Source organism: Cnephaeus nilssonii (genome assembly GCF_951640355.1).
Source record: "Cnephaeus nilssonii genome assembly, chromosome: 1".
Lineage (NCBI taxonomy): Eukaryota > Metazoa > Chordata > Mammalia > Chiroptera > Vespertilionidae > Cnephaeus > Cnephaeus nilssonii.
Window position 1 is genome coordinate 117,381,514 of NC_137072.1, and position 27,458 is coordinate 117,408,971.

The window sequence follows — 27,458 nt, forward strand, 5'->3', positions numbered from 1 at the left end:
CGCCCGAGAGGCCCAATGGGAGCGGCGCCCGGTCGCCCCGCCCCGCGCCGCCGGACGTCTGTGCCGGGACATGGCCGCCGCCGGTGCCGGGTCCTTGAGCTGAGCGCCCGCCGCCGGCAGCCAACCGCCGCCTCAACCGTCCGCGCGGGCGGGCCGAGCCGCCGCCGGGCCGGCGAGGAGGAGGAGGAGGAGGCCGCCGCAGGAGGCGGGAGCCGCCGGGCACATGGCGTCCATCTTACTGAGGAGCTGCCGCAGCCGGGGGCCCGCCCGCTTCCCGGCGCCCCGCGCCGCCGCCCGGGGGGGTAAGCGCTCCGCCGACGGCGCGGGCCGGGGGCTGAGGGGCCGAGCCGGGCGAGGGGGGTCCGGGGCGGTGGGTCGGGGCGCTGGGACGCGGCGGGGTCTGGGTCACGCCGCTGGGCCTGGCCGCCCTGCCCCTGCGCCACGCCCCGGCGGGCGGGCCGGTTGCCGGGCGCGGGTGCCGTGCGCCCGGGACGGCCGGCGGGCGGCGGCCTGTGACTCACTCGCGCCGTGACCTTAGCCGCCCGCCGCCGGCCGCTGCGAGGGGAGCGGGGCGGGAAAGGTGTGGACGGAACGCGCTGACGTCTCGCCCTGGGCGCGCCGGCGCTGCTCGCGGTTAAGCTCCGTGGAACGCGGCGCCCATCACGAGAACAGCCGTGTCCTTGGGCCGCTTCCCGGGCTCCCGAGATGAGGTGGCCGGGGTGGCGGGCACGGCGGGCGGGACCTGCGGGCGTGCAGGGCGTCGGTGGGGCCGGTGCGGGGTGACCTGGGCCCTGTACCCCTAGCGCCCGTGACCCCAGCTGTGACAGGGAAATCACGCCCAGCGCTGGGCTCTTAGGGGCCCACCCCTGGCGCCTCCCTCCCCCTCTCCCTTTTACAGGACCCCCCCCACCCCGTCTGTCCCTTACTGTCAGGTTGGGAGAAGAGCAAACTTGTCTCGTAAGACGGAGACTCGAGTGAAGGGTGTCACTCTGCGGTGCTTGGCCGCTGACCAAGAGCCTCCAAGAGACGCGATTTGGTGACTTTTTAATGGTGCTGGCTGGCTGCGCAGACCTTTGGAGCGGCGGCCGGGCGCTGGCAGCGGGAGGGCCCGCAGGCCTGGTGCCGCCGGGGCCGCTGTCCCCGCTCCTCGGTTAAGGGTGCTGACAGTGCCCTGGCCGCCACCTTCCTGGGGGCTGGCGTTGGCCGCGTCTGTGTGCCTGCGCTATCATTTCGGGAACACGAGTGTTCCCTGTGGTTATGTTCCCCGTTACGCAGACACCGGGAGGTGACAGCGCCAGGCAGCGGGTTTGCTGGGGGGGGGGGGGGGCAGGGGCTCCCCCTGGCTGCTGTGACCCCTTTTCTGGAGTGCATGCCCCTGTTACTGACATCTGACATCGTGTACTTCTTGGCTACAGTTGCTAAACCAGTGTTGAAACTTTGTTAGCTGTGGGCCACAGCTGGCTCAGCTTTCCTTTATTCGATACCTTTTTTCCTATTACACACTCTTAGAGAGAGGGGGCGGGAGGGTGCCAGGTGGGGACCCCTAAGAGCCCAGGCCCCGTCAGCAGGGCCACGGCGCATTTCCTCTCGTTTCTCTGTAGCTCCCTCGTGGCTGTGGCATTCTGACTTCCTGCTCAGTCTTTAGGAGGACTGGGCGGATCCGTTGTAGGGTGCTCCTCTGTGGGGATGGATCCCGTTCTCAGGTGGTTGGAGTGGGCTGTGGGCTTGGGGAGGGGACCACAGAGGTGAAGTGACCTCATCACAGCTCATCAGGGTGCCTGCTGTCAGTGTGAGGTGTCAGTCCCCTCACCTGATCGCAGGGCTCAGGTGGTGCCTGTCAGTTCCTCTATTCTGCAGTCCCCCCCCCCCCCGCCCCCCATTCGCACACCGTGCTCTTTGGAGGAAGTGCTGTGTGCAGTTCATGCTTGGGAGTGGCCTGGGCCAGGTTCACCAGGGACTGGGTGTGAGAGCAGGGGGCAGGCGCCCATCAAGGGAGGCTCCCAGCCCCTGGCCGTTACTGAAACGGAGGACTCAGAGGAGCAGGCTGGGGAGCTGGAGGTCAGAGAGCTGTTGAATGGCAGGTGCCCATGGACCCTGGCCAAGTGTACCTACAGGTATTCAGGTACGGAGTGCCTGCGGGGGAGCTGGAGGTGGGGCAGAGAGGATGCTGCCTGGAGCAACTGGCGCAGCAACTGGCGGGAGAGAATCCGGGCCGAGTGAAGAGAGGTGTGGGATGTGAAGAAATGCACTTGGTCTCTGTCCCCCTCCCCAGTTCTTGCCAGAGCTCCAAAAGCCCTTGGAATTTCTTGTTCATATTTTAAAATATATACATAGGCCCTGGCTGGTGTGGCTCAGTGGATAGAGCACTGGCCTGCGGACTGAAGGGTCCCGGGCTCGATTCTCGCCAAGGGCACATGTCCGGGTTGCGGGTTCAGTCTCCAGTGTGGGTTGTGCAGGAGACAGCCAATTGATGTTTCTCTCTCTCTCTCTCTCTCCTTTCCATATATTTTATTGATTTCAGAGAGGAAGAGAGAAGGGGAGAGAGATAGAAACATCAATGATGAGAGACAGTCATCGATTGGCTGCCTCCTGCACGCCACACACTGGGGATGAAGCCCGCCACCCGGGCATGTGACCTGACCGGGAATCAAACCGTGACTTCCTGGTTCATAGATCGACCCTCAGCCACTGAGCCACGCTGGTGGGTGGAATTTCTTGAGTGATCAGGGTGTCTCAGGTGATATATAATGAGCCACTTTCCCTCTAACCTGAGTTTATGCTAATGGAGCACCTGTGATGAGCAGTCTGGACCTTCCTACCCACCCCCAACCTCCAGGGAGAAGTGGGCCTGGAGATTGAGCTCAGTAGCCAATGGCCACAGTCACCCCGGCAGTGAGGGTACAAGTCTGGAACGGAGGCTGCGCTCAGGGCTGCCGGACCGGGAGCTTTGTGCCCCCTGACCTGGGCGTGCACCGTGCTTTGCAATAAACCGCAGGAACAAGGAGAGCACGTGCCTGAGCTCGGTGTCAGTCTAGCAAATTGTCAAGAGCAAGGAGTTCGTGGGAACCCTGAATTTGTAGTTGGCAGAATGTGGGCAGCCTGGGGACCCTACTTGCAACTGACACCTATGAAGGGTGGGCAGTCTCGTGTGACGGGTCTGTACTAACCGGGTGGTGTCAGAATTGAGCTGTAGGACACACAGCTGGTGTGGGGCAGTTGGTTGTGGGGAAAGACAGCACAAAAGGGCTTCCAGAAGGAGTGTCCATGGGCCACCTCCCTGCTGCAGGGGCGGGGCGGGGAGGGCAGAGAGCCTGGGGAGGGAGGACGTAGGAGGGGGGGTGAATTCATGCCGCCTCAAGCTGTGGCAGCTTGTTGGCTTGCTGGGGGGCGTGTGCAGGTGGGGAGCCATTTCTGAGCCAACTTGAGGTGGGGCTGGCCTGGGCAGGCAGAGGGGACAGACTTCTTTTGGGGAGACAACTGGGGGCTCCCAGCTGGGGTGGCGTGTTTGCCATGTGTTTTGTAATTTTAACAGAAATGTCACGTGTGGCACAGAAAGGTTACTTCATGAATCATGGTGATGGAGCCTGTGAGCCCAGCCCCCGCCTTACAACTAGGCTGACATCCACGAGCAAGACTCTAAATTTAATGTTTGATGGGAATAGCTTTCTGCCCAAGAAAGTGAGACTTGTTGGTGTTGACACCGGCCTCCTATCGAATTACACAAGTGACAGCTGGAGTCCCTGTCCTCAGAGGGTCCGCCTCGCCTGGCCTGCGCCGCGGGGCCTAGAGCGGGGCCGGCCCCGGCCGGCCGCCTTCTCTCTTTGCTGGCCCCAGGGTTGGCTCTCAGCAACCCCAGCCTGTTCCAGGCACTCCTGCTCCTGCCGGCCTTGCGTGCCAGCCGCCCAGGCTCCCCGCCTGCTCCCAGCAGGCTCAGGACTGCCCTGTCCCCTCAGGCTGTTCCCGGCACCGGGCCTGACCACGGAGGCCGGAAGGCTGGTCCTGTGGGCGACCCTGCGTTTGTGCTGAGGGGTCTAGTGAGTGAGAGAAAGGGTCAAAAATGCAACAAGACCCTAAGATTGCGGCATGTGCTCATCAGTGTGTTTAATAAGAAATGGCTTCCTCTGGGCATTGTTTTTTCCAGTAATTCTCAGCCCTCGCCCCCTCGGGTGGGCAGGGAAGCGTTGGGTCACTTGGGTGTGGCCTTGCTTGCACTGTGGGGCTGCCTGTGCGTTGGGGGTCATGTTCATTCTGGCTCTGCCCCCCAGAGCCAAGCTGGAGCCAGCAGGGAGCTGTCCCGCTGGGGATCTGAAGCTGGAGTCCCTGGGCCTTTGGCTGGCAGAGCCTGAGTCCCCACTTGGGAGGTGAGGAGCCAGGGGCTGACTCAGGCTCCCCTTCCCCCCTAGAGCCACCCCAAGGCACCGTGTCCTACCGTGGCAAACCCTTCACCTGGCAGCACCCTGAACTGTTCAGCACGCAAGCAGGCTCCCAGCAACTTACCTTAAGAAGAGAGGCGCTCCCTCAGACGCGCCGAGGTGTCAGCACGCAGCGCCTGGTCTGAACTGACTCTCTTGTGTTTCCTTTGTTTTGCTGTAGGAAGTCCGGGGGACCACGCTTGCCTCAGTTGTGCCAACACCGTGGGGCTGATAAGCCGCCTGTAAGTAAGCGTGTCTGCCTCGAGTGCTGCTTGAGTGACGTGAACTCTCCATCTGGGGAGCCAGTGTCTCCGACTCTTCTGTTTTTTATGTTTCTGCTTCTTTAAAAAACAAAACAAAACATGCATGTATATGTTTTAATATATTTGTATTGATTTCAGAGAGGAAGGGAGGGGAGAGAGAACCATCAATGATGAGAGAGAATCATTGATCAGCTGCCTCCTGCACGCCCCAAACAACCAAAACTTGGTTGCTGTTAAAGCAAAATTGTGCTCAAGCATATTTCCCATGTAAGACTTCATAAAGCGCTCACACGAGCAGCCTGCCCACGGGCCTTTCACGCATGTGCGCGTGTCCGCTTGGCAGAACCCGCAGAAGCATAGCCTTCGAGGGGACACAACAGTCTGTGTAGAAGCCCCGCCCGCAGCAGCCCCACCGGCCCTCCCTGCAGCCAGCGTGCTCCGGGCTCTTGATTTTTGTTAGATTTCTGTGGCCACAGGACTGTGGGACCTTCTTGTTAGGACATGGAGCCTTTGATGTATGAGCATCGGACATCTTGACCTCTGGTCTTTGTAGCGTTCATTCTGAAGTGCACTGGGGCATTTCAAGGGTCTGGGCCCGTGGGTGGTAGGAAACAAGGGGGCCCGGCGGCCAGGGGGTCTGGTCCTGGTGCGTGAAGGAGGTGGCCCCCAGGGAAGACAGCTGGCAGTCAGTGCTGGTTTAGAGTCCTGATGGCCAAGACAAGTTAGGGCGGCTGTGCGGTTGGGTTCACCTGCAGGAGCAGCCCCCGGTGCCGCTGATTGGGCCCCAGAGCCTGCAGGACCGGGGGCCTGTCCCTGTGGGTGCTGCTGCTCCTGGTGGGCCGGGCCTGTCATTCCGTGTGAGTTCTCCAGCCAGCCCTCGTCTCTGGGGCCAGGCCTTTCCCGTCTCCTCTCTGGACTGTCCCCCAGTGAAGTTATTTCAGTTCTAAAATGGTCTTTTTGGAATTGTAAGTTAAATGCCATTAAATCCATAAAATCAGCCCTAGCTGGTTTTTCTCAGTGGATAGAGAATATACAGGTTTGATTTCGGTCAAAGGCCACATGCCCTAGGTTGTGGGCTCAGTCCCCAGTAGGGGGCGTGCAAGAGGCAGCCAATCAATGATTTTCTCTCATCATTGATGTTTTTATCTCTCCCTTCCTCTCTAAAATCAATAAAAATATATTTAAGAAAAAGAAAAAAATCCATAAAATCATTGGGGGACACTACCGTTTTTTAAATCCTCACCTGAGGATATGTTTTTATTGATTTTTAGAGGAGAGGAGGGGGGAGAGAGAGAAACATCAATATCATCCTGTATGCCCTCTGACCAGGCATTGAATCCACAACCTTTTTGGTGCATGAGATAATGCTCCAATGCTCCAACCAACTGAGCCACCCAGCCAGGGAGAGGAACGTTAACTTTAATACACACACACACACACATACACACACACACTTATTTATTATCGATTCCAGAAAGGAATGGAGAGGGGGAGAGAGAGAGAAACATCAATGATGAGAGAGAATCATTGATCAGCTGCCTCCTGCATGCCCCCACTGGGGATCGAGACCGCAACCTGTGTACTAGTATATGCCCTGACTGGGAATAGAACTCAATCACTGAGCAACACGAGCAGGGCAACTTTTAAATTCACATTCGGTGTCCCTGGTGTAAGTAGTTTTATTAAGACCTGTTCTCTCTTTCAGAAGAAGGTATGTCAGCTTCTTTATATTGGCCACACCCACTTTCTTTAGAAACACTTTCTTTAGAATGTTAAACAGTTGCCTTTCAGACAATTCCCAGATGTGACCTGTGTGGTGGTCTTTACTCAGGACATCGGATTCCTGGGCCGGCACGTCACACAGCTCCACTGAGCATCTGTAGCTGCTGTTGTAGCCTCTGTGGTTAGTGCTGGGCTCGTCCTCCACACGTGCCTTGGTTGTGAGGTTGCAGCTCGCACCTCAGGAGCCAGACCTGTGGTCAGAACAGCTGTAGCCATGCCTGCATCCTCACTCGCGAGCAGTGTCTGGTGTGCACTGCTGTGTGTGACGGTAGCTTGTTCCTCTCATTTTAAAGTTCTTATTAGCAATGGGTGTTGACTTTGTCGAGAACCTCTAAGATCCAAATATACCTGCACTCATGGTTAATATCTATATATATACCTAAGCACCGTTCGACCATTAGCTATGATACTCACTGACCACCAGGGGGCAGACGCTCAACACACAGGCATGGAAACATGGAACAGACTGATGAATCTCAGAGGGAAGGGGAAGTGGGGAGGGCGGGAAGAGATTAACCAAAGATCTTATATGCATACTAGAGGCCTGGTGCACGGATTTGTGCACCTGTGGGGTCCCTCAGGGATCGGGCCGAAACCGGCAGGCTGACATCCCCCCAAGGGGTCCTGGATTGTGAGAGGGCGTAGGCCAGGCTAAGGGACCCCACCGGTGCACAGGCACCGGGCCTCTAGTTAAAATATAAAAGCTGTGCTTTATTGATATTTTTTATAAGTTCACAATTTTTAGAAAGTTAAACACTTTCTTTAGAAAGTTAAACAATAGATTCAAATTAGGAATTATATAAGAGAGTCAAAATCTCATGTCATTTTCAGCATCCAAAAATTTTACTTCTCATTCTGATCATACAATATAAGAAATCCTGAGTCACACAGGTAAGTATTTGAGGGGGTAACCATTTGTATTAGTTGCTTTGCAATCTCAGTCTTTGGTTGAAATGACCCAAACCCGGATGGGTGGGCAGGTGGAGAGTTTCTGGTCCTAGACCTCGTCATGGACGTTACCCCGCTGCTCCTGGCCTTTCCCCAGAGGTAACGGAGCGGGAGGCACCCCACTTTGAGGACGAGACTAAAGCAGCGGCTTTGAAACCTCGATCAGTGGGAAAACCTGAGCAGTGGGAGGCTGTTTGTATCCTTACGCTTCACGTGGTGGGACTGTTCACAAGCTCGGCTGTGTCGGCGCCAGGTGCTCCCCGCACACGCTAGGGTGTCGCTAGGCGGGTGTCGCGGGGCCTGGGCCTCCGGCAGGCGTGAGGTGCTGTGGTGGTGGCCGGCTCCCCAGCTGCGGGCTGTGGTTTCTCTCGTCTCGGGTAGAGAGGTGCCCCGCCCTTCTGGGTCGTCCCTCGTAGTCACGGTGCTGCTGGCGTCACATTGCCCTGCCCTGCTGGTGTCGTGTCCCCAAGGACAGTGGTGTCCGGGCCTCAGGCCATTGTCCTGGTGGGCTGCCGCCTTCCAGGGGACATGTACCAGGAGTTTAGTGGCCCGTGCAGCTGGCACCGCGAGCCCTGCTCTGCCAGGCGCTGCCTATCTCCCTCTTCTGGGAGGGATGGCGGTCCGCGTCCTGAAGTAACACTGCAGCGAGGGAGCCCCGCCGCCGCCTGCTGGAGAGGACCCTCCTCGGGACCCGTGCTCCCTGCTGACCTGCGGCTCTCACCGGGGTTCCCCCAGGTGGAAGGTGACCTATGGAAAGGGGGAGGAGAGAGAAACAGGTGTGGTGGCTGGTGCAGGGGCTGAGCTGCTGGCCTGCGCAGGTGAGGAGCCGTGCCTCTCAGGATGCTGGGCGCTCTGGCGGGTTTGGGCAGAGCAGGGCCGGCCTTGACGATGCCATCGGTCCCAGCCGCCCCGGGAAGGTGGCAGTGCCCAGGTTGGTTTAGTTCGGAATTTTTAAATAATAAATGACACCGTTGTGCTTTTGAAAATAGCTCACCCTCTCTGGCTAGAGTGTTAGTAGCAATCTCTCTAATGTGCTTAACGGCAGCAGGTCGGCAGGCCCTCGCCCGCACGCCATGTGCTCTGCTCCTCAGCTCAGTCTGACTTCCCACATCTGCCCGAGCCTGTTGGCTGCCCCTGGGGACTGCTGATGTCACGCCTTCTCCTGGAAGCCATTGGCTTCCTGGCTGATGGAGGGTTGGGAATTGGATACTTAAGCTTGATGAGGCCAGGAGGAAGGTTGATCTGTGTGTGGACACTGTCCCCCCGCATGGTGAGGGCAGGCTGGGCCACCGGACAGGCGTGACAGTCTCACTGCTGCAGTGGTCAGGGGACAGCCGAGCCCGAGCAGCCCTCCTGTGCTCATGGCAGCCTGTCCCCCGGGGCCTGAGAGTCAGGACGGGGGTGTGAGGGACAGAAAGAGATGGCGGGATGGCGGTGCCCTGTGCCAGCCGTCCCTGCCCACTATGAGCCGCGAGTCTGTTCTGAACTAGACATCTCCCAGCTTTCCTCCAGCTGCACAGGCCCAGGGAGCAGCCTGGCCTGCGTTGGTGGCCACAGCCCCGCCCTGGGGCCTGCGTGTGGATGGAGAGGGCTCAGGTGCTCAGATTCAGAAGCCCCTGAGGTCTCCCAGGGGCTCACGGAGCCCGGTGCAGGGGAACGGAGCACGCGTGATGGGTTTGAGTGTCGTGGGCCAGGAGGCCTGAGGGAGCAGCGCCTGCCATTGCTGGGGCGAGGGGAGCAGTGAGGGGCTGAGTGGGAGGCAGTGGGCTTGTCGAAGGTTTCGTTTGGTGTTTGCCATTTTGCACAGACACCTTTGGCGACTGGGTGATGGGTCTGGGCCATCGTTTACTTGGCGCGTCCTCGCTGATCTTCAGGACCTGCTCAGGAATGGCAGGTCTTTGTAGAAGGCCACCTGTTGGGGAGAGGGCCTCCCTGCTCCACCCCCCACCCCCAGATTCCCAAAGCTTGTGGGAACGGGCCTTGGAGACCCACCCAGAGCTGGGGGTGTCTGTTCCGGGTCCAGCTTTTGCTGACTGTGTTTGTGTCCAGCCTGCCCACGTGAAGCCCCAGCCCCTGTGGCTCCGGGGGTGGCAGCTCCTCCACCCACCCCGCTCTGGAGGGGAGGGCTGGGTGGGTCCAGGCATCAGGAAGGGAAGTGGTGGGGTGTGCTTTGTGCGCTGGGAAGACTGGGTGTGGGGGACGGGGGGAGTCAGAGACATGGCTGTTTCCTCTTCCTTCCCAGGCGTGTCCCGCTGGGTGGCTGTGCTCCCGTCCACTCCGTGCACCTTTCCTTCGGAGGCGACCCCCTGGGCTGCTGGACGCGGAGGCCCCAGCACGCGTGTGCGGTGGCCCGAGCGCCGTGGGCCCCGGCCTCAGCGGGCCTGCTGGTCGCCCAGCCGCGGCTCCTGCCCGCGCGCAGCTGGCACTCCTCGCCCACGCTGCGTGATGACTCGGTGGTGGAGAAGTCGCTCAAGTCCCTCAAGGACAAGAACAAGAAGCTGGAGGAGGGCGGGCCGGTGTACAGCCCCCCCGCGGAGGTGGTCGTGAAGAAGTCCCTGGGGCAGCGGGTGCTGGACGAGCTGAAGCACTACTACCACGGCTTCCGCCTGCTCTGGATCGACACCAAGATCGCGGCGCGCATGCTCTGGCGCATCCTCAACGGGCACAGCCTGACCCGCCGCGAGCGCAGGCAGGTAATGCGCACGCCCCGCCCCGCCCCGCCCCGCCCGGCGTGTCCGGTGCCTGCGCGTCTGTCCTCTGGGCGCCGGTGCTGTCGGTCCTCTGGCTGCTGCTCCCGCTGACGGGCCCTGTTTGCCTCGCTGCCTCGCGTGGGCTGTGACCTGCCTTTTCCGTCGCGTTGCTGTCCGTTGTCGTTGGGCTGTGCACCTCCGTTGAGGTGGTTTGCGTGGCTTGTTGGGGATCTGTGCTCCCGGACCCTTTGTCTTTCGTCTGTGCTGAGTCCCCGGGCACAAGGGGCAGCCTCCAGCCCTCTGGGCCCTCGGAGCCGAGGAGAGCACAGGAGTGTCCTCCCTCGAGGCTGGCGACAGAGGCTCCTCCGTGAGAAGGTGGGCCTCGGTCACAGCTGGGGTTGCTTGGGACCTGTGAGCACTGGCTTCCGGCTTTATGCTGCGCTCAGGGTCCCATCGACAGCATAGGTGTGTTCGCTGGCTGGGGCCCAAGGGGTGCTGGTGAGGAGCGTGCAGATGGGTGATTTGAAGATGATTGGATTAGAATTTCCTAGTGAGTGTTCACTGGACATGGGTTACCATGCACGTTGCCTTCTGGGGAATCACAAGATAAGGCTGTGTGGCTCAGGTTCTCTTCTGCGCCCCCCCCCCCCCCCCCCCCGTCCCGTTCTGCTGTGACAGTCACAGGGTTTCTGCTACTTCATTGAAGACAATACGCGCTATTATGAAACACAGTTGACCCTAGCCGGGGCTCAGTGGTTAGAGCATCAGCCCGAGGACTGAAGGGTTGCAGGTTTGATTCTGGTCAAGGCACGTCCTCAGTTGCACCTGCAGGAGGCAACCAATCAGCGTGTCTCTCTCACATGGATGTTTCTGTCTCCCTCCTTCCCACTCTCTCTAAAAATCACTGGAAAAGTATCCGTGGGTGAGGATTAACAACAAAACACAACGCAGGCACCCACTGGACGGGCCTCCCCAGGACCAAACTGGGACCATTCGAGCATAAAATAAGAACAAGGATGCGTTGTAAACAAGTGGAAAACGTAGGGTTCATGCGTCTGTTATGATAATAAATACAAAAATGAATGTCAGGAAAAGGAAGCAAAGCTGGTGAGTGGGGAGATGGCGTGAGCGGCGAGATGGGTGGGAGTGAGGAAGTCGCTGCTTTGGGAGCATCCGGTAGAGACTGTTGGGAAGAACCGTGGCTGCGTGACCTGGGGGAGAGGTGGGTGTGGGCCTGGCCTCCCGTGTCTCCTCGCGGCTCCCTCCTGGCCCTGCCCAGCAAGGGCAGCCCTCGCTCGGGAACGTTCTCAGCGGGAGCGCAGCCCCCAAACCCAGCAGCGGGGAGATGTTTCCAGACGTGACATCTCCCCAGAGGCCTGCAGACGAGTCCATCGGGCTTGGGGTGAGGACATGGAGAGGCAGCCTTGGCCCGGCCACAGCGGTGGGAGTGGAAGCCGCGCTCGCCTGGGGGGTTCTGACGACCTCCAGGGGCCACGTCTTTCGTGGCGGCGGTGGTGTGTTTATTGGGGGAGCACTTGGGTGTTCTCTAATGACTGCCGTGCAGTTGAGTCCTAAATCGAACCCTTTCAGGAAAAACCAGAGCAGTGCGCGCAACGGCCAATCCTCAGCTGCTCTCGTCCGGCCAGGCCAGCCCGTGGGCAGCACTGTGTTTGCCTCAGCTTTTCCTCCGAGCAGGACCCTGGGTCCCGGGTCAGGGCCTCGGGGGAGGGTCCCGGAGGCCCCGGTGCTGGGGGCTGCTCCGCACGTGGGTCAGCTCCCAGCCAGCTCTCCGAAGGCCCGGCTGAGAGAACGCCCCGAGTTTCTGTGGGTCGCCTGTGGCCTGGAGCTCGCGGCGTGCCGGACGCGCACCGTGACTCTGACCACGCCGCTCTTGGCAGTTCCTCCGGATCTGCGCCGACCTCTTCCGCCTGGTGCCCTTCCTGGTGTTCATCGTGGTGCCGTTCATGGAGTTCCTGCTGCCCGTCGTGGTGAAACTCTTCCCCAACATGCTGCCGTCCACGTTCGAGACCCAGTCCATCAAGGTGCGGCTCTGCTCGAGCTCCGGGGCGCGTTCCTTCGTGATTGCCACACGGCGGGCGGGGGCGGGGCTGCTCTCTCAGGTGTTTGCAACACGGTCTCTCTGGACCCGAGTCTTCAGGCCGGGCTGAGACCATCGTGGGGTGGGATGCGGGCCAGCCCCCTGCCTGCAGGCCCTGCCTGTTGGGTCAGTGAGGTCTCTGGGGACACACGCCCGCCGTGTGTGCGCTCTGCAGCCCCGCTCTGGTCGCAGTGTGACACGGGCTGGAGGAGGCGCTCCAGCCCAGCTCGGGGGGCGGGGGGGGGGGGGGTCTGGGCAGAGGATAGCGCCCGTCTCTGCCCCGCAGGAGGAGAGGCTGAAGAAGGAGCTGCGGGTCAAGCTGGAGCTGGCCAAGTTCCTCCAGGACACCATTGAGGAGATGGCCCTGAAGAACAAGGCGGCCACGGGCAGCGCCACCAAAGACTTCTCCTTGTTTTTCCAGAAGGTGCCCTGATGCTCCGGAGCCCCTGTGGCCTCAGCCCACTGTCCTTAGTGCTGGTTAGAGCCTCGGGCCACCTGCCTTCCCTGGGGAGTGGTCCTCATTGCCATCGTCCCTTTTTCTACTGTAGCAGCAGGGGGTGCTCCTGCCCCACCCCCGTGGGCAGGCGGGCGGGTGGCAGCTGCTGCCCAGGGTCTATGGAGGTTCCCTCCACACGCAGGTTGAACCTCTGTCCGAGGACTTGAACCTGCTGTCATTCAGTTACTTGCCTGTGCCTCCAACTTTGCAGCAGCCCCAGGCGAGGGAGAGTTTGGCAAATGAGGAACCTAAGACCCTGCAGTGTGACAAGGGGGGGGGGGGGGAGGTGGGCAGGGGAGAGGATGGACTGAGCCCTGGCTGAGGTGGGGAGAGGGGCAGGGCCTCCTTCCCAGCAGCGGGAGGCCGGGCCTCTTCCAGTCGCCAGCCTACCCTCCGGGCTGGGCTGCCCTCGGGGTTGAGTCTTAGGGACTGCTCCGAGGTGGTGCCTGATAGTCCAGGCAGTTCCCCCCCCCCCCCCAGCCCCCTGTCCTCCTCATTTCCTCACTTGGGGCGAGTGGCCCCTGGGCCTGGGAGGGGTGCATGCGTGTGTGTGCGCATGCCTGTGCATGCTCAGGGAACAAGCCCCCGCCATGGGTAACACTCAGCATTGCTCCTGCAGATCCGAGAGACCGGGGAGAGGCCCAGCAATGAGGAAATCATTCGTTTTTCCAAACTGTTTGAGGACGAGCTGACCCTGGATAACCTCACGCGGCCGCAGCTGGTGGCGCTGTGCAAGCTGCTGGAGCTGCAGTCCATGGGCACCAACAACTTCCTGCGCTTCCAGCTCACCATGCGGCTCCGCTCCATCAAGGCGGACGACAAGGTGAGCGGCGGCCTCCAGATCGGGCCATCCTCGCCGTAGGAGGTGGATCACGGGTGGTCCGTCAGCCTCGCACTGCGGCTGTGCCCACCTGGTGTGCACGTGCGTGCTGCCTGCTGGGATAGATGATGCTGGGCTGGGCCGTCCACATGACTTCCCACCTGGCGTGGCATCGGGACCTTCCCATGTTGCCCCGTGTTATGGGAAGGTGCGTTCTAATGCCTGGCTGATGCTCCCTCGGATGAGTGCGTTATAACTTGTTCATTACTGTAGCCAGCCTTCTGCTGCCCTAAACAACACTCCAATACGTTTCTTTCTTTTTTAAATTAACATATTCTTATTGATTTTAGAGAGAGGAAGGGGGAGGGATAGAGAGATAGAAACATCGATTGGCTGCCTCCTGCACACCCCACACAGGATTGAGCCCTCAACCTGGGTATGTGCCCTGACTGGGAATTGAACCATGACCTCCTGGTTCATAGGTCAGTATTCAACCACTGAGCCACACTGACCGGGCAGATTTCTTTTAATGTGGATTTTTGCCCAAGATCTCTGATAATTTCCTTAAAAATAGTGGCCGGGAATTGGGCCTCTGAGTAACAGGCAGGAAGTCAGAAGCAAGTCCTTGCCCGACCAGGGCTCCCAGGCCCACTTGCCTGCCCACAGCCGGGCCCTGCGCTGTGCGCCCCGAGGTGCTTCGAGGAGAATTCATGGCACAGCCCTCTTCTCCAGTAGCTCTTGTTGCCTGAGAAACCTCTGATGCCTGCTCCCCACTTCCCAGCTTTTCCTTTCCAGCTCCCGAGTCCTCCGTCTGCCACACGCCTGTCGTCTGGCTTTAATGCCTGCTCAGTCCGCAGTCTGTGTACGTGACACCGGCCTCCTTTCTCGCCCTGTTTTGAGGAACCAAGTGTTGTCTTGTCATCCCACCCCTCTGGTAGCCGGTGACCTGCTTGTCACTGGGCAGTTTCCCGGGAGTGTACAGCCCACTCGGCTCCTGCCAGTGCTGGCTCCTCCCGAGGCTTCCCTGCACGCCTGCCTCAGGCCCTTCGAGGAGCCACCGCCCGCCCTCCCCCCCCCCCCCCCCCGTGCCCTCCTGCCCATTTCCATGCCCACGTCTCCTCCCTGAACCAGCGTCCGGTGACCACTCCTCTCGGGGCCTGCCGCGTGGGGGTCTGCCTGCCTTTTGGTTTCAGGCTGCCTCAGGACTGGGCGGGCTGCTGCTCTGCTTGGAAGGGGCCAGCTGACAGCGCTGCCGTTTTCTTGGTGTTTTCATTGTAGCCATTTAGGATGATGATGTGCCATTTTCCTGTTTGCAGGTCGGAGTGCTCCACCACCTCACTAAGTTCTCCCCTCCCCTCCCCTCCCCTCCCCTCTTTACCGTGTCCTGTCCCTCACACTCTTCTCTGTGCTTTACGTCCTTTTGTACTTCTTCTGGGTTTAATTAATTACTCTTAATTTTTTCCACTTACTGATTTGAGAGAGAATAGCATTGATTTGTTGTCCACTCACTTAAGCCTTCATTGGTTGACTCTTGTGTGGGCCCTGACTGGGGATCAGACCTGAACCTTGGTGTATCAGGATGATGCTCTACCAGCTGAGCCGCCCGGCCAGGGCATGGGTTTAATTACTCTTAGTCCCTCTTCTGAGTTCCTCATTTCAATGCCAGACGTTTCTAAGATTTCATTTCTCACATAAAACCGTCCATCCTGCTGTCTGTTTTCTTGAGCACGCTCGCCTTAGGTCACGTCTAATTATTCCAACAGCAGACGAAGCAGAGGGTTTGGCTGGTTTGCTCTCTTGGCTCGGCTTGTTTGTCGTCTTTAGCTTTTCAAATAGAGACCTTGTCTGAAGGGAGAGGTTCCGGCGGTGTGGTCCTCCTCCAGAAGCCCCACAAGGTCATCACCCCAGGGCTGGCTCAGCTCCCGGGGTGCCCTCTGCCTGGAGCTCTCCTAGCACAGCCTGGGTGCCCGCCTGCTGCACAAGGCTCTGCCAGCTCCTCCCCGGTGCCCGCTTAGCGTGAGGCCCGACGCCAGGGGGTTCCTGCGCTGACCTCTCTCTGGACTGAGCCCCCGGACTCCTGCTGCTGCTTAGCCTGCCTCTTAGCAGTGGTCTTCGGCCTGGACTCCGCCTGCTCCGAGTTGGCGCATGCCGCTGGGCCCATCGGCTCACAGATGGCCAGCTCACTCCCTGGCAGCCCGGTCCGTCCCGGCCCACAGACTCTCACTGCCCCCGAAGCCTGGTTGTCGGCGCTGTCGTCTCCAGACGTGCCTGTGTCCTGTGGTCCCTGGCTTCTCCGGTTCTCAGGGCAGCCGCCCTTCCCGTCGTCCTGAGTGTGTGAGGGCCAGAGGAGCTCGGCTTGGCCCGCTGTGCACTTCTCCAGGGGCGTGCTCAGGACTCCACTCTGCCGGAGAGCGGCCGCCGGGCCGTCCTGAGGCGCCGTCTTCTCAGGAGGCGGCTCCAGGCAGGTGTCCGTGTTGAGTCCCTGCCACTCACCTGCCCTGTGACCTTGGACAAGTCATTTCACCGTGAAGTGCCTCAGGTCCCAACGACCTCCGCTGCCGAGAAGGGGGAGTGGGCACTCTCCCTGGACAGGAAACAGGAAGCAAACCTGGGAAGACGGCGGTGTGGGGAGAAGACCCTGGTACCCCAGGAACCACAGTGCGTCTTGGTCCCTCAAATCCCAGCCTTGGGCAACCAGGAACACTGGCAAGAGCAGAGCCTGCTCCCCACCAAGAACAGGACAGGCTTGCCCTGGGAGAGAAGACTCCAGCCAGACACCCCGGGAGACACTGGCCCTGCCCCCGTCCATGGGGGTGCGAGACCTCCGCCCGCCTGGCAGTCCTAAGACACTTCCTCCCCCTGCGGGAGGCACCGGTGCTGGAGGCCAGGTGGGGCAGTAATGAGGCGCTGCCTCTCCCAGCCAGGGAGCCGGAAGCCCCACCCACCCTCCCAGCAAAAACAGGAGTGAGTACCTCTCTCCCAGCGCCAGTGAGGCTCCACGGGAAGCCGGCAGGATCGAAGCCGCACCGTACCTGTCCCAGAATGCACCTGGGTGCGACTTACGGGCTGGCCGATACGCAGAGAGGTCGGGGCAGTGGAAGGAGCCTGCTGCTCCAGGTTCCCTGGAAACGGCCACAGCGCCCCTCGGGCCTCTGTGTGGCCTTGGTGCCCCCGAGCGGGAAGCGGCGGCAGGGGGCGGGAGGAAAGGGGCCGCCGTTGTCACTGGGCAGGGGCAGCTGGAGACGCTGGTTGGGCAGGAAGTGAGGCAGAGTCGGGGTTTGTGGGTAGAGGGTTTGGAAGATGATTTTGTGCGCCCACGAAAGCTGGGCTGCCAGGGACCTGCAAATAGCTTGGGCCATCGACAGATGCCAGATCATCAATTGCAAAATCTATAAAGTTGGCTAGAACACTGCCCCTTAGCTCTCCCAGAGCCCTGTCGGGCAGCTAAGGGAGGATTGAAATGGGATCCGGATTCTCATAACGTAACACTCCACACGCCCGGGTTCCAATAGGAAGCTGCTCCTCATGCCCAGCTGCAGTCCAGCATGGAAAACTCAGTGGTGGGCCCTCCACTGGATGGACAGGACGAAAGATAGGCTCCGTGAACAAGGGAAATCGTAGACTTTAACATCTGAACAACGAGGACAGTGAAAAATGGTCAGAGCCTCCGGGACCTGGACTACTGCAGAACTTCTAACACGTGTGTCGTGGGGTCCGGAAAGAGAAGGGACAGCAGAGCTAGAGAAGTGCTCAGGGAAGTCATGGCTGGGCACTTCCCACAGTCCTTCAATTCTACGAATGTAAGCAACCGAGGGAACCTCCGACAGGATAAACCCAAAGAAGTCCACACCCTGCCAGACACGTCACAGTCAAACTAACGAGCATTCAAGGACAAAAATAATGTTGAAAATAGAACAGCATCTTACCTGCAGGACAGAATACAATGCCGACTGTCAGCCCACCGTCCTGTGTCCAGCACGTTCCCTGTAGGGCGAAGAGGAAGCCAGACTTTCTCAGAAGAGGGAAGCTAAGGTGTGTTGCCAGCAGGCACGTCCTCGAAGACCTGACGGAGGTTTTCTAAACAGGAAGTGATAGGAGGAACCCTGGAACACCAGGAAGGAAACACCTGATCAGCCCAACAGGCTCTCCTCCTCGTATGTCTTCCTGACGGCGTTCGATGTCAAAGCACGAATGACGGCCTGTGGCGTGTGGCTCTCCGTGTAAGCGAGGGGAAGAGGGCCGGGGGCTCGAGGACGGAGCTGCCTCCAGTTCACCTGGACGGGGGGTGAGGACGCTCGCAGGCTGACGGTCACGCAGGTGTGTGGTGCCCAGCGTAGCCACGGCAGGGGCTGGCTCAGGCAGCGGGCCGTCAGTGCAGGCCTCCTACGTGCGCTTGTGAGAGGGCCCCGTGCAGAAACAGCTGCGAGGCTCGGGTTTTGTTGTGCTTGAATATATATATTTTTTAAACGTATTTTATTGATTTTTCACAGAGAGGAAGGGAGAGGGAGAGTCAGAAACATCGATGAGAGAGAAACATCAGTCAGCTGCTTCCTGCACACCCCCTCCTGGGGATGTGCCCGCAACCAAGGTACATGCCCCTGACTGGAATCGAACCCGGGACCCTTCAGTCCGCAGGCCGACGCTCTATCCACTGAGCCAAACTGGTTAGGACTGAATATATTTTTTTAATGATTTCAGGGAGGAAGGGAGAGGGAGAAAGAGAGAGAAACATCAATGATGAGAGAATCATGGATCGGCTGCCTCCTGCACGCCCCCCACTAAGGATCAAGCCCGCACCCAGTCATGAGCCCTGACCAGGAATCGAACCATGACCTGGTTCATCTGGTTCATAGGTCGGCGCTCAACCACTGGGCCACACCAGCCATGCTCGGCTGTTTTTGAAAACTTGAGCCCAGCTAGCCTCCAGGAGTCCTTTTTAGTAAGCGTCTTATTTCTCAGGGTCCACACACAGGAGGGCGCCCAGAAACACTAGCGAGAAGTCGCAGTGGGGTCACGGAACCCCCGGGAGGATGGGGCGAAAGCAGACACGCAGTTCTTCCTGAGCGCTGCGTGCTGGGCACGGCCAGGCGCCCTCAGTGGGCGAGTGTCAGCCAAGCCTGCGTGCTGGGCCGTGCTCCTGGGCACGAAAGGCAGCAAGCTGTGGATACGCCGGCAGCCTGCGGGAATGGCCCTCATGGAACCCCCGCAAGTTACGTGGATCCTGTGTGCGCTCGCGCATCGGATGGCAGAGAAATGAAGACCCGGCCCGAGGCTGCGGGTTCGGGCTGCTGGGCGTGAGGTGGCGGGAGGGCCTGTGGGTGCCGAGGCTCCCGCCCCCCTGGCCTGCTGTCACACCGGGCCGTGACCTTGTTCTGCACTTTGTGCGACGTCACCACCACCTGTCTCATCTCAGGATGAGAGTTTAAGGGGTGGGGGCAGCGCTGCCCCCCTCAGGATACTGTGAGGTTCGCTGGGCCGACGAGGTGGGGTGTGGGGACAGACGGGGAGCACCTGCCGTGCTTCGTCTCTCCCCTCCCTCCCTCCCTCGCCCCTCCCTCCTTGCAGGCGTCTTTGCGCTGCAGTCCATGTCCTTGTCTCGGGACTCCTGCTTGTCCCTCTTCTCGCTCAGGCTGGGAGCGGTGGCTGAGGCCATGAGACGCCTTGGGGGCCTATGGTCGCTCTGCTCTGTCCTTTCTCTCCCGTCCAGCAAACCAGGCTCGGCTCGGGGTGGGTTGGGTGGGCTGTGGGGCAGGGACAGGTGCTGGGACCCTCCCCGCGGGCCTGGGTGGAGGCGCCCTTCTTCCAGACGCCGATCCTGGGCTGGTCCTGCCGTGTGCGCTTCCCCGGGTCCTCCTCGGTCAGTCCTGTCCCTGCCGGCCAGGTGGGGCCTTGGTAGGGGCGTGTGACTTAGCAAAGCCTGTGCGGGGAGTGGCTTATGACGGTCACGCAGTCCCGAGCAGGTGACCGTTAGCCCCTGAGCCTCCGGTGCCTTTTCAGAGCGATAGCGCACCGAGCATCGACTTTCTTTTCCAGCTGATTGCAGAGGAGGGCGTGGACAGCCTCAACGTCAAAGAGTTGCAGGCGGCGTGCCGGGCGCGAGGCATGCGGGCCCTGGGAGTCACAGAAGACCGCCTGCGGAACCAGCTGAAGCAGGTGCGTGCTCGCGGCGGCTGGGCCAGGGCATGGTCGCGGGCCTTCTCCCGTCAGTCCCGCTCGGGCTCCTGTGGGAAGCTTGGAGACTTGCAGGTCCTGCGGGCTCGTGGGCAGCAGCCGGGCCGCATGGGTGTCCTCTGGGCCTTCGGCTCCCACGGCGGGGCCTGCACAGGGTGCCGGGACTCGGTCTGTGGTGCCAGTGCCCCTGTGCGGAGGCCGGGGCGGCTCTCGGGCTGTAGTGCGGTCCTTGTCCTGTCCTCCCGTCACCTGGGCAGGTGAGCGCTGAGGTAACCTCTTAGACACGGGCGTGTCTCCCAGGCCAGGTTCTAGCGCCCTGCTCCTTCCAGAGGCCCGGGCAGCTCTGCCCACACCGGTAGAGTCGGCCCTTGGGAAGGCGGCCTCGGCGATTCGCCTGCCACATCGGAAGGTGTAAAGCTGCAGGGTGCCCGTGGCCGCCTCCTGACCGCCATGCTGCGGCCCCTCCCGTGGGGTCAGCGTGTCCTCCAGCGGGGGCACGTGCGCGGCACATGGGTCCCCTGTCGCGATGTGCTCCGGCCTCCGCTCGTCACTGGCGGCCGCGTCTTCTGTGCGGTGCGTGGCGGGCCCCGCCCTGTGCCTGCCGAGGGGCCAGAGCGCGCCGCGGCTCCTGCCTTCACGGAGCTCACTCGGGCGCGCGCCCACGTGTTCTCGTCCCTCCCTCCTCTGGTACTTGCTCTCTTAGCATTGCTCCCCGACCTTTGCGTTCCTTCTCACCTCAGTTTTGTCCCGTGTCCAGCTTTTGTCCAGATACTGTCAGGGTCTCGTGTCAGCTTGAACGTTGTATGTTTGTCACTAAAATAGCCTGGCCCACAGTAGGTAGTGAACCGCACAGGCCGAGGGAATTCACAAACACCACCGTCAGGGCTTTGTGCCATTTGAAGCGGAGACTCGGCTGGCAGCGAATCTGTCCCGTCAGTGTTTGGAGCCGGAGGCCTGGCCGCCGGGCGCTAACTCAGGATCCTCTGGTGCCTCATGCAGCGGACCGATGGGCATCGAGTCAGGAACCGAGGCAGTGACTCGGCTCCATCCACCCAAGTCCTGTTGTGGCTGTTGCCCCGCCCCCTCTCCCCCTCCTCCCCCAACCAGATAGAGCAGGCGGCAGAGGGCCTGGGCCCGGGCCCGCCCAGGTCTCAGGTGCGGGTGGGGCAAGGCCGGCAGGTAAGTCCAGGTCTTGACCTCCCATTGCAGTGGCTGGAGCTGCACCTGCAGCAGGAGATCCCCACGTCGCTGCTCATCCTGTCCCGAGCCATGTACCTCCCCGACACCCTGTCGCCCGCCGACCAGCTCAAGTCCACGCTGCAGACCCTCCCTGAGATCGTGGTGCGTATTGCCGGGAGGCCCTCCTGCCCTGCGCTCCAAGGGGCCCCCTAGCTTCTGAGGGCGGGACCACACGACACCATCCACGGCCATGGGACCCTCGCGCCCACCCACTCACCCTCTTCTCTCGGTCTGTCCTTCTCTGAGCAGTCAGGGCCTGTGAGACGTGGTGGCCTCGGGCCTCGGGGGACCCTGCGGTCGGGGCCCCGCATTGCGTCCTGTGCCCTCCAAGCCTGGGGGCTGACAGTCAGGGACGGGGTGTGGGGCTCTGGGGGTGGCAGCCTGTGGCTCACCCCAGGTGCGCCCTCTCTGAAGGCCAAGGAAGCGCAGGTGAAGGCGGCGGAGGTGGAGGGTGAGCAGGTGGACAACAAGGCGAAGCTGGAGGCCACGCTGCAGGAGGAGGCAGCCATCCGGCAGGAGCACCGGGAGGAGCGGCAGAGGCGCTCGGAGGAGGCCGCGGTGAGTGCCGGGTGCCGGGTGCCGGGTGCCGCATGGCTCCCGCTCCACTTCTGCCCTGGGGACGGGCCTGGGCCCGGGCGGGCTGTGCAGGGCCCTCTCCTTTCCTCCTGGAGTGGTCGGCACGGTCGGGCAGCCCCCGGGGCCAGCTAAGCCCGCCCAGGCTGTGCTCCAGGACCCCGGCCCCGGGTGGGCTCCAGCTCCCCACACGTGTGCCCATGCAGTGTGTAATGTGCACATCCCCGCGCAGCTCCATGTGGGGTCAGGAAGGGCCGGGGGGCGGGAGAGGCTGGACTGTGTGCACGCCCCTGGTCACTAAGTCGCCCGTTTGGAGAGGCCTGCACTGAGACCAGGGGTCACCCTGCTGGGCGATGCCTGAGCCCATGGTCACGGAGCTGGCTGTTGAGTGTGCCCCCGGCCAGTGGCACGTCGGTGCGGTGGGGGGGCACTGAGCGGCCCCGGCCTGTGTTTCAGAAGGAAGTGGCGCCTGAAGTGGCGGAAGCTGCCCCAGGGAGGCCCGTGGCCGAGCTGCAGCCGGAAGTGGTGGATGTGACCCTGCCGTCAGAGGCCCTGAAGGACACGGCCCCCATCCTGACGGGCGTGAAGGTGACCAGCGCCACGCCCGCCCAGGAGGGGGCGGAGGGCGGCCTGTGCATGGCCTGAGACCCCGCCCCTCAGAGTGAGTCCCTTCACCTAGGCCTTGGCTTTGCTTCCTTCCCAGGAAGAGGAGATAACCAAGGAGGAAATCGACATCCTCAGCGACGCCTGCTCGAAGCTGAAGGAGCAGAAGACATCCCTGACGAAGGAGAAGGAGGAGCTGGAGCTGCTCAAGGAAGACGTGCAGGACTACAGCGAGGTGCGGGCCTCAGGCTGAGGGTGCAGGGCCGGGGCCTGAGGGTGCAGGGCCGGGGCCTGAGGGTGCAGGGCCGGGGGCTAAGGGTGCAGGGCCGGGGGCTGAGGGTGCAGGGCCGGGGGCTGAGGGTGCAGATGGGCTAAGGGTGCAGGACTACAGTGAGGTGCGGGCCGGGGCCTGAGGGTTCGGGCCGGGGCCTGAGGGTGCGGGCCGGGACCTGAGGGTGCAGGGCTGGGGCCTGTGGGGTTTGCTCCTAAGACTATGGTTTCTACCAGTTTCCAAAAATACCTCCATTAAGTATCTGATAAGCCAAAGGGTCACGTTATTCCTACAGGCCCTTGGAGAGGAAGGGGGTCTGACCAAGTCCTCTTCAGGGACCCTGTGCAGCCCACACCGCTGCCTCTCCTGGGAGCGGCCGCCCCTTGGTGTCTAAGCACACGCAGGCGCAGTGGAGTCTGGTTAATGCTGAGTGAAGTCTTACTCCTTCCTGAGTAGTCACTGGTTTCTTTACTTGTCAGTATCACTTCCTGATGGGACTTAAAGGAGCCACGCTTTCCCAGCTCTCCCGGGAAAAGATGGCTGATTTGAGGTTGGCAGCCTCCGGGCGAGGCTTTGTTAGAAAGCAGGTTCCGCCTACCCCCGCCCCCCGCCCCCCGCCCCCCCAGCGCCCCCAGCTGGCGTGGGGCGTAAGGCGATGCTGACCGCTCTGACTCATCTGTCACTCTCCACACACGGAGGGTGAGGTGCCAGGCAGACTGCATCTCCTTTCTGGACAAGGGGGTTCGAGTGTGCGAGCCCAGAGCACGTGTGTGCTAGGCGCGCAGGCAGCGGTGCCAGTGGCGTCAATCCCAGTGCGAACGGCGTGTAAGTGGTGTCCTAGGACAGGCTCTCCGACGCGCTGCTCTCTGCAGGACTTGCAGGAGATTAAGAAGGAGCTTTCCAAGACGGGCAAGCAGATGGAGGTGGAGGAGTCCAAGGCCAGCAAGAGGCTGACCAAGCGGGTGCAGCAGATGATCGGGCAGATCGACGGCCTGCTCACACAGCTGGAGGCGGACCAGCAGGCTGGCAAGCTGGGCCCCACCGCCCCGGGCCTGCCCACGGGGTGAGTGCGGCCGGACGCAGGATGGAGGGCTCGGGGCTGCTGACCAGTGCGGTCACAGCCGTGGTGCCCAGCTGCCCTGCCTTGACCCAGTGGTTTCGGCCAGAAACCCCGCCCCCATCCGCTTCTCTTCTCCTCGAGGCTCCGGTCAGCTCTCCCTCCTCTGTCCCTGTGCGCCGCTGTCCGCCCCACCCACCGCGGGCCCCTTGCTCCAGGCCGCCGTCGGCTCAGCTCCCCTCTTCCCCCGCACTCCCCGCCTTCTAGCCTCAGCCACCCTCGGCCCCAGCACTCAGCACTGACCCACGTGGTGACCCAGCATGACTGCCCCCAGGTGGTGGCTGACCCTCGCACCCCCAGGGCAGGCAGGTTCTGTGCTGTCCTGCCCTCGGGTTGGCGACCCTTCACTCCCAGATGGGGGCAGCGTCCCCTCCTGGTTGACCTGCTGGGCTGTGTGGGCCCACCTGCCCTCACTGGTCCAAAGACGGCTCTCCCCACGTTGATGGGCGGGGCTGGCCCGGGGGCCTTGAGACTGGGTGCAGGCGGTCACAGGCGGCTCTTCCCTGCCCCCCCCCAGGGACACGGTCATCAGCGTCACGGAGCTCATCAGCGCCATGAAGCAGATCAAGCACATTCCAGAGCACAAGCTCATCAGCCTGGTCTCGGCCCTGGACGACAACAAGGACGGCAAGGTCAACATCAACGACCTGGTCAAGGTGGGTACGAGGCCTGGCAGGGCTGCTGGTGCGGTGGCTGGGTGGGCAGACCCCAGGGAGGAAGGGTGCGGGCAATCCTAGGGGCCTGCAGGGGGACTTCGGAGGCCTGGAGGTGACCCTGAGGGACCCCTCGGGTCCCTGGCGCGAGGAGCTGGGGCAGCCCTGCCTCCCGAGGAAGCCCGCCGGTGCCGCTCTGCACGCGCTTTCACGGGCTCTCCCGGCCCAAGCCCAGCTGTGCCGGGCACGGGGCTGACGTGGTTTCGTTGGGAATCGAGGGACCAGCAGGTGCACATTCGGAGCCCTCGCCTTGCCGCTGCAGGGGCGGGGAGGGCACGTCCAGGCTACCCGCCCCTTCCCTGCGGCCCTCGGGACGCACAGCAGCTCGATGTCCACACTCCGCACTCTGCCCGGAGCCTCTGTCCGGGGCAGGCCCGGCCCCATGGGCGTTTCCCCGCAGCCTGGGCCCCAGGGACGCACCGTGCCCTGGGCGGCGTGTCACCTCCCTGGGGCTCTGGAGCCTGTGGGCCCCTGGGGGTGGGAGGCTGGTTCTCTGAGGACCCCAGGGCCCCTGTGGGGCAGCGTGGGGTTTGAGTGCTGGTGGCCGTCAGCCTGCTGGATGAGGAAGCCGGTCCTGAATCCTGTCCTTCCTGTGTGTGTAGGTGATCGAGCTGGTGGACAAGGCGGACATTCACATCTCCACCAGCCAGGTGGCCGAGATCGTGGCGACGCTGGGGAAAGAGGAGAAGGTGGAGGAGAAGGAGAAGGCCAAGGAGAAGGCCGAGAAGGAGGCCGCCGAGGTGAAGGGGTAGCTGCCCGCCCGGCCCTTCCTGCTGTGAGGCGACTCTATTAGTGACACGTCTAATATTTTGTCTGGAATAAATCAGGAACTTCCATCATCAAGTGATTTTTAATTTTCATCATTCCACGAAGAGTCAGTCAGTCTGGAATCCCCACGCCCCAGGGAGGCGTGTCTGCGTCCCTGCGTGGCCCCACGGGCCCGGCTCAGGTGGCTCGGGCCTGCGCCCCGGTGTGTGTCCTGGGAGGCGAGGCCCGGCCCGTGGACCCTCAGCTCAGGAGGACTCACTGGTCTGCGGACTTGGACGCCTGAATGTCGGGGCCACGTCTCGAGTCCCGTCTGACCGCCGAGGGACGCCCCGAGCGCTCCGTGGCCTTGCAAACCACGCCTGGCAGGACGGACGGCGGTGTCTCCTGCGGGCCTCCGGTCTGTATCGGCTCTTCTCGCTGTACCTTGATTGTCACCTAACCCTTCACCGACGCAGTCTGCCTGACTCGGGCGTGACCCTCGTAAAGCACGGCGTGGCCCGCTAACGAAGCCTTGCTGTCTGCGTGTTTATTGTGCTGCTGTGGCTTTTAGGGAGTCTCCTAATCTGGGTTGTTAGCGCCACGCCCCGGGGGTGAGACCCCTGCGCCCCAGGGCCTCCAGGTGCCCTTCACTCCAATTCCTGGCCCAGCTCCTTCAGGAGACGCAGGCTGGTGGCTGCTCCCGGGCCTGTGGTGGGCACCCCCGGGGCTTGCGAAGGGCCCCCTGTGCAGCCTGCTCTCAGCAGCCTCGGTACCTGGCGCTCAGGCAGGTGGCTGCGGGGGCGGGCGGGGCCAGGTGGCCTGTGGCCTCAGCGCTCACCCGCCCTTCAAAGGCGTAGAGGGGCGTGGCCAGCCTCCGGGACAGGAGGACTCGGGAAGGACAGCTTCTCGGTCCTTGACCTTGCTCCTGGGCGTGGCAGGGCCGACCACACAGGAACCCGAGTTTGTACCCTAAGGTGCAAACCTTTGCACAGGACACGGGTGGTTCCGTCAGTGTCAGTGTGAGCGTGAGTGTGCGCTCCGGATGCTTCCGCCGTGCTGATGGGCTGTCTCCCGTGTTTCCGGGCCTGGTTTCAGCTGTAACCTGCGCCTGCCCGGGAGCTTGGCCACTGTGCCAGGGACGGCAGCTGTCCTTCTGGTGAGCAGTACCATGGGGCCCGTCCGCCGCGCCCGGCTCCCCCCGTCCTCGCTGCCTTGCCGGGCCCCCGCGTGCCCTCTGCTGCCACCGCCTCCTGGGTGGCCTGCAGCTTTGGGGAGAAACGCGTGCCCCCCACGCTGCAGGGCTCCGTGCGTGCGCTGGGCAAGCTGCTAGCGGAGCCTCCGCCTCTGAGGGGGGTCTGCTGCCGGCTCCCTGGCGTGTCGTGTTGCGTTCACTGTCCTGGACTTACTCGCCGCAGCTGAAGCCCACGCCAGATGCAGGCGGAGCACGTGCTGGGCCTAGAAATGGCGTGTCGGCTGACACGGTGGCCAAGGGGGCCGTTGGCCCTGCCCTTGTGCTGCACCCCCCTCGCCGCGCCTGCTTGACAGTGAGACGGGTCACTGGGGAGTCCCACCGTCAGGATTGGTCAGCCCCGCGGGGCCGTCACTGCGAGCCGGGCGTGGTGCTCACCGCGGCCCCGCCTGTGCGCTGGCTCTGCCCACGTGCCCGCCCGGGCCCCGGCTTCACACGTGTAATCACCTTTCTTGGAAATAATGTTTTTATTAAAATGTCAAGTTAACGTTCCTGTGACAGCTCGAAGTAGGAGTCACAGGAAGATGTCTCGATTGTCTGCGCGTGGCAGCTGAGTGGCCCGCTGGTTCTGCCTCATCGCAGAAGGGGGACAGGACCTCGCCTTCGGGGCGCAAGCCCTGGCTCGGGTGTCCCCTGTTGTGGGGCAGAGTGTGCTGCCGTCCCCCCCACACTACCCAGACTGGTCCCTGTGCTGGGACCAGACGCCAATCTGATGTAAGGACGGGACTGAATAAAGCGTTGCCTTGGTGACCTGTGGCCACTCAGTGATTAATTTGTCCAGGTCGGTGGAGGCTCACTGCCTGACCAGCCCTCCCCCATCTGGCCTCAGGGGATGCCTCAGACCAAGGGCATGGCCCCCACTGCCTGGGGGCTTCCTGGAGGAGGCGGGTTCATCTCACCACAGCCTGCTCCCCAGGGCCGTGGGCAGGGGTACTCCCCTGGGTGGAGAGCAGGCCTGCCTGGGAGGGCCGCCCAGAGGGCACAGGTGGTCTCCCCCACCCTCCCAGCCCCTCAGTGGGTAGGACCCCCACCACCCCAAGATGTCCAGCCTATCTTGGGGGCCTCACCCCTGCACTGGTACCAGGCTCCTTGGGGGACCCAACGGGCTCCCTGCCTGAGGGCCGCCCTCTTGTGAGACCTGCTGTGGCCTCAGCCCTTACCCTCCCCCTGCCTGGCCCAGCTTCATCGGAGACCCCAGCAGGGACCAGGCCCTTCCTGCTGTGGGTCCTTCCTCAGGCAGACCCTGGGGATCTGGGCAGGCGTGAG

General features: G+C 62.0%; 1 protein-coding gene across 2 annotated transcripts; it reads left to right on the forward strand.

Annotated features, from left to right (window-relative positions):
- LETM1 (leucine zipper and EF-hand containing transmembrane protein 1) lies at positions 1-26,941 on the forward strand. 2 transcript variants are annotated; one of them, XM_079778656.1, is made up of 14 exons: positions 74-302; positions 4,594-4,654; positions 9,648-10,098; positions 11,994-12,137; positions 12,480-12,617; positions 13,309-13,512; positions 19,543-19,662; positions 20,890-21,021; positions 21,334-21,477; positions 21,949-22,080; positions 22,196-22,330; positions 23,239-23,429; positions 24,001-24,139; positions 24,799-26,941. In XM_079778656.1, exons 1-14 carry the CDS (start codon positions 224-226, stop codon positions 24,946-24,948), a joined length of 2,220 nt encoding a protein of 739 aa, XP_079634782.1. In that variant the 5' UTR covers positions 74-223; the 3' UTR covers positions 24,949-26,941. The 2 variants fall into 2 exon arrangements, with proteins under 2 accessions (XP_079634783.1, XP_079634782.1); XM_079778657.1 differs by lacking the exon at positions 4,594-4,654 and having other exon boundaries at positions 1-302.
- The last annotated feature ends 517 nt before the right edge of the window (positions 26,942-27,458 follow it).

What these genes read in the sequence shown, in the direction of transcription:
- LETM1 (XM_079778657.1), top strand. Translation starts at nt 16, where the DNA reads ATGGGAGCGGCGCCCGGTCGCCCCGCCCCGCGCCGCCGGACGTCTGTG. An exon ending in TCGAGACCCAGTCCATCAAG is followed by an intron (nt 12,138 to 12,479) that starts GTGCGGCTCTGC and finishes TCTGCCCCGCAG; the next exon opens with GAGGAGAGGCTGAAGAAGGA. An exon ending in CCATCAAGGCGGACGACAAG is followed by an intron (nt 13,513 to 19,542) that starts GTGAGCGGCGGC and finishes TTTCTTTTCCAG; the next exon opens with CTGATTGCAGAGGAGGGCGT.